General features: G+C 36.3%; 1 protein-coding gene across 2 annotated transcripts; it reads left to right on the forward strand.

Moving 5' to 3' along the window:
• Positions 1–147: 147 nt before the first annotated feature.
• On the forward strand, positions 148–8110 carry LOC146695626 (isoaspartyl peptidase/L-asparaginase). 2 transcript variants are annotated; one of them, XM_085477935.1, is made up of 7 exons: positions 148–236; positions 882–1078; positions 1760–1902; positions 5858–6021; positions 6666–6784; positions 6980–7090; positions 7372–8110. In XM_085477935.1, the coding sequence occupies exons 2-7, from the start codon at positions 892–894 to the stop codon at positions 7578–7580; spliced, it is 933 nt and encodes a 310-aa protein (XP_085334061.1). In that variant the 5' UTR covers positions 148–236; positions 882–891; the 3' UTR covers positions 7581–8110. The 2 variants fall into 2 exon arrangements, with proteins under 2 accessions (XP_085334061.1, XP_085334062.1); XM_085477936.1 differs by lacking the exon at positions 148–236 and adding an exon at positions 248–313.
• The last annotated feature ends 245 nt before the right edge of the window (positions 8111–8355 follow it).

Consider the following 8355-nt stretch of genomic DNA (forward strand, 5'->3'; position numbering starts at 1 on the left):
GCACAAAAATAACGCCATACAAGATGAGCCTTTAACATTGTGCTTCTTAGTTTGCTTAGTGGCGTGAGGATTTAATTTTGAAAACTTGTAGGAAGTCTTTCCTCGGTTGTGGCCATAGTGTCAAACTTGACGTCAGTGTGCAGCACGCGCTGGTTAAACCGCGAATGGTAGTCTCTTGAAGTCACGTGTCTATGGCGAAGTGTTTATCCTTCCGGAAATTCTGAGGCTCGGAAAAGGTAGGACAAAATGCAATGTCTCAATATTGTGGTTGGTCCGAATGAAATGAATAACTATCAATATCACGTCAGCGACTGTGAGTAGATTACAATACATTAAACACAGTTCAAGTGCATCCAGGTAATAGGAGAAAAATGTTTATGTGCACATAAAAATTGAACCATAATAAATTATGAGAAGATCAATTATTATAGTTTAGTACTTGATTGTAGCTCGTAATTCAAAGCTGCTAAAGCCATAATACATTTAAGATAACTTATTATTAACAGCTGTTCTAATTGAATTGGTCTTCTAATAGCCAGGCAATAGCCAAAAACTGGCAACACGGGCTACAATGACCACATCTCAAAGTTCAGTCTTGATGATATGATCTTCGATAGAAGTTGTATCAGTTGTTCCAAGGTGCAAATTCATGTGGTGCAAATACATTACCAGTGGAGTGCAGAGCAAATAATTAGTTTAGCAGTTTCCGTTTATTAAACGAAAAACATTTCTTTGTATGTAAAAGTTTGAGAAGTATGTCTGGATCAAGGCAAAAAGAAGATACCAATGATCACTTGGTGCTTTTCCTAATGTTCAAAGAAAAAGTGAATTATTCTCTGGGCTGAAACCTGTTAATAAACTACTTTGTCTATTCCATGCAGGAAAGCAAAGATGTCAGCAGTCTTGGTTGTGCATGGTGGGGCATGGGCCATACCGGATGAACTGGCCAAGGCCTCTGTTGATGGAGTAAAAACTGCAGCACGCGAAGGATTTTCAGTGCTGAAACGAGGAGGAAGTGCAGTGGATGCTGTTGAAGTGGCTGTGAGGGCTTTGGAAGATAACACTGTGTTTGACGCAGGTACAGACAGTTTTTATTAGATTGGGACACATTTATGCCAAGTAGTTCCATTTGAAAATATGCAAGTTATTAAATGGGGGCTTCATCTTTGTATACGGCATTTGTAGCACCCTCACCTTTACTCAAATAAATAAGTAAAGCCTAAAACCCCAGTTCCTTTTACATGTCCATAGAGCAGCCAAATGAGAATGCCCATTTTCCTTTATTGTTTAAGCTGGCTTCAACTGCAGAACAATGTCTCCATCTACTGGTCATGATGAGAATATCCACCAGGACATGATGATCTCTGGCTAAACCTTAATATCTGTCTATTAACATCGTCTGTTGCTTTCTTTACCCTGACAAGTTGTCAAACATATAAAGTGCCGTCTTTTACTACACAGCCCAGAGTCAGTTGCACACTGAATCAATTAAAAAAAAAAATCTATGAGTAAAAATATGGAGTTGGAAGTCAACATAATGATACGGGTATGATAGAAAGTATGAATATCCCAAGAACTTTTACAATCATTTGTGCCATTGAAAGTCAGACAAACTAGACATCAGTCAGTAGTATGGTGCTGCAGTGTCTGTACTGCTTTGCCATTACCCTGCATATTTGTAAGGGTGGAGCTGGCATAATTTAAGTGAACACATGGAAACATAGTTTTTATCTCATCTCTAACTTGTTTTTCTCTGTAGGGCACGGAGCAGTACTAAATAAAGATGGAGAAGTGGAGCTGGATGCCATTATCATGGATGGAAGGACACTTGCCACTGGTGCGGTGTCCTCAGTAAAGAACATTGCCAACCCTGTTTCACTGGCACGGGCAGTGATGGAGAAGGTCTAAATTTCTTAGTTTCTATCTTTTTAAAAATATATTTGATTACTGGTGTACTAATCTGATTAAAGATTTTGATTTTTTTTATCAATACTATAATGTGTTAGATCCCAGCTACTTGTGAACAGGTGGTGTGGTACAGTTCTCCATTTGCTTTAAAAGGAATTGCCAGAAACGTGGCCAGGAGAAACGGCCAGCTCTAACTGCCTACCTTTTTTTTTTTTTTTCTAATAATGCACTTAAGTAACCCTATTCATCAATTATACTTGTTAATAGCATCTCTTCCCATAAGGATCTGTGCACTTGGCAAATTGCTACATTTTTTTCCAGGAAAATAGGTAACAAGGATCTGTTTTCTTTTATGTGCTAGAACACCTTGTTAGAAACATCAAAATATGTAATCATTAAACATCCACAATTTAATTTTTAACTGCAAGTTGAATATTTACTTTGGACGGGGGTAAAGCATGCAGCTTCGCACAAATCACTTTATAAATCACTTAGACTAGTCATTAGAGCTCAGGCTGTGTATCTATTACTGACTTTGTGAGAAAAAGAAGAGAGGATTGTTGCCTGGCCACAACAGAAGTCCTTCCCCAGCCATGAATGATGTAGATCAGATGAAAAAGTAGTGACTTTGTCCAAATTCCCCTAAGACCCCTGAAGTCTTTAATTCACCACAGCAAAGAGAGCAGTGAATTATTATAAATCCAATTTTCAGAATGTAGTTGTTTGGCTTGGTTAATCTTTTGATACTCCTCATTTTATAATCCACCTGTGAGTGCCTTAGGTATAATCCTTTCTTCAACATGATCTGTCTGCTCCAGAGGAATAACCTTCTGTCATTACTGAAACATCACTTTTCTTACTCTTACAAACTCTACTCCCCCCACACCACCACACACACTCCTGCTGAGATCACTCTCGTTTGCACACGCCTCTTGTTGTGCCGTACTTGCTGCATATTTTTAACCGTTACTGCATGTTCACCCTCTGACTTCCAGTTCATAACGTTGTTGAGCTTCTCTCATTTACAATCATCACTGAATGATTACTTTACCCCATGTTATTACATCTGTAACTGTAATACTGCATTTACAAAAATACCATTAGCACAATCATACGTGCTTCATCTGAACTCTGCACTTTATCCCTTTAAGTCCCTTATTTTGGCATTCCTAAGTGTATGAGGCATTGGGGATCCTGAACCTTTTGACAAATTTTATACATAACTGTGTCCATCTGTTCAATAATCATGAAAAAGAAATATATGAAAATGTAGAATACAGAAAAGACAATCGGTGAGGTTGAAACAAAGATGGTGGTTGTCTTACCCCGTCCCCAAAGAACCAATCAACTGCAGGAAGAAGAAACATTTTAGCCAGGCATGTTGCACTGATCCATGCTGTAGAGGTTTCAAAGCTCTTTTTAAACTTCATCTTTACTTTAGTCACCAAACTTTTGAAGGCAGGATTTGCTCATAGAAGTACTTTGGCTAAACGGAATTATTTTAACTTAGTATCACTACTTTAGTGCAGAATACCCTTTGTATTATATGTATATAGAATATATATTCTTTTAAAACTCAGGGACAGGAATTAATTCAATGAAGATGTTAAGACTGATGAGCCGATGAGCTTTGAATAGCAATCTGATTCAAACTAACTGAAGCTTTTATCATTCAAACTATTGTCAGAGCAGAATGTCTTCATAGTACCAACAATGTCAGCTTTGATCTGAAGGCAGGTTTCTATGCCTGTTGGTTTCTTGTATCATTCTGAACCACCTCTCTGAATTTAGTTGTTCAGTATAGAGAGCAGTCCCTGAGGGAGCAATCAGTTATATCACCTTGTCCATGAGATGTCTGAAGGCTTCAGACTGCAACAGTTATTTAAGACACTCTGAAGTCTTTCCAGTGATTGGGCACATTGAGACGGCTTGTCAGTCAAACGGAGATATCCAGGTCACTGATTTTAACAACACTCTGCTCTTAACTACAATGGGCTTTAGACTCCAAAATTTGACTTTCATTTCTTCAACAATTTTACTTGATATAAAATCTAATTAAATTTAAACTGGTAAAAACAGCAAAGAGTGATGGGGTCAGGAGAGAAAAGACAGCTCTGTCAGTCCTGTTTTAATGGGTGTGGTTAAAGCAGTTCTAGACTACACTTCCAAATCCTTTGTTTAAAGAGATTAACTTTTCAAGATTTTCCTAATAACAGGGTGATTTCTCTTAAGCAGAAGCCACATTTTTCTTTGATCATGACTAAAAAACAGGAAGTAATCATTATGCAAACTTTATAAAAAAAATAAGAATTAGAAGAACTGAGTTCTATAATTCATATTTAAAAATGTAAGTGAGTACTTCAAACAGTGTGCTACATTGAGGTAACCACAGTGACACAATTTCAATAATAGCTTATGCAACACTAATTCTGTTGTTAGACAAAGTGGTTAGCCATGAACTCATTTACCACTTGTCCTTTAACCATATTGATAATTTATCCCTTATTTTACATAATGCTTTAGTTTAGACATTGCTGGTGTAACTTTGCTTTACATAGTATCCTGGGTTTGTTTGTGGTAGCATTAGTTACATCTATTACATCCATGGAAATGTTTCTAAAGCAAATACTACTAACCATCAGGTCATTTGAATGTTCTTCTGTTCACAGGTAAATTTCTAGTAAATTGTGTTTGCTTATGTTGTTTACCATGTTTAGGTTCAGGTCCTATATCTAAAACAGGTGTGTGGGAGGGGCCGCCTCAGTACTTCCTGTTTATATAGGGTCATGATGTCATTGAGCACGTCACTGGGTGAAACCAAATTAAGGGTTTTTCATTTTGCATAGTATTGTTTATTTTCTTTAAAGTAACCTTTTGATTTGTATTGTATGCAGTGTTTAACTTTTCAAACCACTTAACTGTGTAAAATGAAAAATGAGTTTCTCAATCGGATTCATAATCTTATTCCTGTTTTTTTGTTTGGAATAGTATTGTTTGGTCTATATTGCAATGGTAGAGACTAATGAGGTTCAGGTGTGTTTAAATTCCTGTTTAAAGCAAGTGAGAGTTTTACCTACCAGAGTTTTAAAATGGTATAACGGAGATGCCAGAAATAAAGTACACTTAAAAGAAACTTGACCGGTATGCTGATGCTATCTACTTATCACCTTCCTTGCCACTTGGTCTGCACTACCTCATAAGACTCAAGAAATATAAAAGTACAAAAGTAACTCTTTCATATAACCTAAAGAAATCATGGCAATGTGTTTTTAATGACACAGTAAATGAAAAGCAAATAAATATTTGCATCTTACAGTAAATCTCATAAAAACATTTAGTTTAGGACATTACAGGATTAAATAATTTATATTGACCACATTCTAGTACCATTTTGACATTTCTTCAGTAAAGCAAATGCAGTGTTTTCACTGCTGGTATACATATGAATATATAGATGTATGGTAGAGGCACAGGTGATTTCTCCAAAGAGTGGAGAGGCAATCCCTCAGGCTCAGGACAGAGTAATAGAAAGCCTATTATATAGTTCTGGAAATAACACTTTTGTCCCTGAATTGTCCATTCTGAAAACAAATTATGAAGTCCCCCAAAGTAATTTTCTAAGTTCTTTTCAGGTCTTGCAAAGAAAACACAGTCTTATTGGTAAACTTGGTTATTGAGGGTGTCTTACTATAATTCAAGCTGGCATCTGGATAACTTTCTGGGCAGAGGGAGATATTCCTTGTGTGCATGGCCAGTATCCTGCCTGTTGCTTTTATGATTATAACTTTAAGGTCATTTTTAGGGCATTTCTGTGGAATCGCAGTTTGATACATGAAGCTGCTTTTGTCTCTAGTGGTACCTTATAGCAATGTTATGTTTGCTACATTATGTTCAGTGCTGTGAGATTTATTTAATGTTTCAACTTTGTCTTACCTATTTTCTTCCTCAGACATCCCATGTAATGTTGACAAGCCAAGGTGCAAACTTGTTTGCAGAAAGCATTGGTATAAGCACAGTCCCCACTGAAACACTGGTGACTGAGTATGAGAGGAGAGAATGGGAGAAGCACAAGAATTACATGACTGGAGTAATAGAAGATTTCAACACTCAATGGTATGCATCTGCGGGATCAATTTCAATTCAGTTGTATTGGATTTATATAGCGCCAAATCACAACTGCAGTTGCCTCTAGGTGCTTTATATTGTAAGGTAGAGAAAACCCAAATAATCAAAAAACCAAGCAAGCATTTGGTGACAGTGGGAAGTAAAAACTCCCTTTTAAAAGGAAGAAACCTCCTGGAGAACCAGACATGAGAGGCAACCATCTGCTGCGACAGCCGGTGGGTGAGGGGAGAGAGACAGAACAGAAGACATATTGTAGAAAAGAGCATTTAATCATCGGTTATTATTAGTTATTAATAATTGAATGCAGAATGGCACATAAAGACACAGAGAGTAAACAAGGTGAATGAAGAAGAAACACCAATAGGAAACCCCCAGCAGCCTAGACCTAGGTTTATGAATTTCCAAAAACTAAAAATGATATTGATATTTATTAGGCAAATAAAGGTCACATTTTGAAATTTGGGCCAGTTTTGGCATCAACCTTACATTGATCAGTTGTCTAAGCACTGTGTGTTTTAATGAATCAAATGAGCTTCCTCCTTGTGATGCTATGTCTGAAAACATTTCAGATCTAATTTGCATTTTCTTTTGCAGCTGATTTTTTTGAATAATGTAACATTTCTTCATCCCAGGGCTCATGATACCGTTGGGGCGGTAGCTCTCGACTCTGCTGGTAATGTCGCATGTGCAACATCAACGGGAGGGATTAGGAATAAAATGGTTGGAAGAGTAGGAGACTCCCCAGTCATTGGTATGACTTCTAAAACTGCTGTTTTAACACTGACAGTAAAATGATAAAGTCAAACCAAAGACCTTACATTGTCCAAACATTTCATTTAATCATACTCTTCACTTTACTACAGGTTACTTTAGCATATTCACTGCAATCTGCAAAAAGGTGTTTTAATGTTTGCTTCTGTTGTTCACGTTGTCTCATGTAAATAAGGCTGTGGAGGATATGCAGACAACTTGAGTGGTGCAGTATCCTGTACCGGCCATGGAGAATCTATTCTTAAAGTCACACTGGCCAGACTCATTCTTTCAAAAATTGAACAAGGTAAAGTATCACAAACGCAAACACTTTGTTTATGGGAATTTATCAGTTCTTCATGTTTTAGTCCATTATCCTGAACAGTGCAACTCATGCAACTCATGTGAGTAATTCCAGTTTTGCAATATTGCCTCTCACAGTTATTTAGTAAATTGTGTTTCTGAGCAGATTAAGAAGATCTTAGAAGCAATTATTAAAGGAGAATGTGCTGTGAAATAACACAAGCTGAAGTTAATTTTCCATTTTTCATTAGCCGCCTGTGTTCCTATTTCTTCTCCACTTTACAGGTAAATCAGTAACAGAGGCTTCGCAGATGTCTCTGCAGCACATGGGAGACCGTGTCAAAGGAGCCGGAGGTGCAATTGTTGTTTCTCCTTCAGGCCACTGGGCTGCCACATTTACCACTGAGCGAATGGCTTGGGCTGCTGTGGAACAGGATGTACTGTGGTATGGATTAGACCCGCATGAGAGATTAAAAGAGCAGTTGCCCCAATAAAAGCAATAAAAAAATAACACTTATTTCTTCTTATTAATCACTGTGCAATGTGAGACTGCGTTATAATTTTTCTTATATAATTAAATTTTATAATTTTTAACTCACTTTTTCTAACTTTTATTAAACACATTTGCTTCAATATAAATAAAATGCATTTATTTTATTTTAAAGGTTGAATATTAAAATAAGCATTATATACATATACTGTGAAAATGTGGTAAAAAAAATTTTTTTAGAGATTGAAGTTTAGTAAGTGTTAAACATAGAAATGCATGACTCAGTGCATTCATTTGGTTTTTTTTTTTTTGATAAGAAAATCTTTGCTCTTTAATCTTTGAATCCTGGATCACATTTCCAAGTAAAGGATGTCTGACTTCTTAAACGTTTTTCCTAAATTTTGTAATGAAAAATTACTTCAAAGTTACACTGTTTGAAAGACTATATTGAAGTAATGTTAGATCCTATTGTGGTAGGTAGAGTTGCACTGAGTGATGACTAATGGATGAATGCAATAAAGGATATATATAGTATGTGCAAATGTGTTATTTCTTTTAATGTTGATCTCTTGAATCTTAAATAACTGAAACACATCCATCCTTTTATTTAATTAATTTAATTAAGCATCCCTATTAAAGCAGACTGTATCATTCATGAGCATCTCGTTCATCATTTAAACAACATTGTTGACCTTACTTAATATTTTGAAACAACTGGACTGCAAGACTCTTACATTTTTGTATTCTTTTTTAATCTTCATATCTCGGTTATTGTGCTG

Source organism: Copadichromis virginalis, linkage group LG13 (assembly GCF_057382275.1).
Source record: "Copadichromis virginalis isolate Kocher_CV1m ecotype Utaka linkage group LG13, C_Virginalis_male_GT1.1, whole genome shotgun sequence".
Lineage (NCBI taxonomy): Eukaryota > Metazoa > Chordata > Actinopteri > Cichliformes > Cichlidae > Copadichromis > Copadichromis virginalis.

Excerpts from the sequence above, each read along its gene's own strand:
- LOC146695626 (XM_085477935.1), top strand. The coding sequence starts at position 892 with ATGTCAGCAGTCTTGGTTGTGCATGGTGGGGCATGGGCCATACCGGAT. Across the intron at positions 1,079-1,759 it reads TAACACTGTGTTTGACGCAG|GGCACGGAGCAGTACTAAAT; the intron begins GTACAGACAGTT and ends TTTTCTCTGTAG. Across the intron at positions 6,785-6,979 it reads AGGAGACTCCCCAGTCATTG|GCTGTGGAGGATATGCAGAC; the intron begins GTATGACTTCTA and ends CATGTAAATAAG.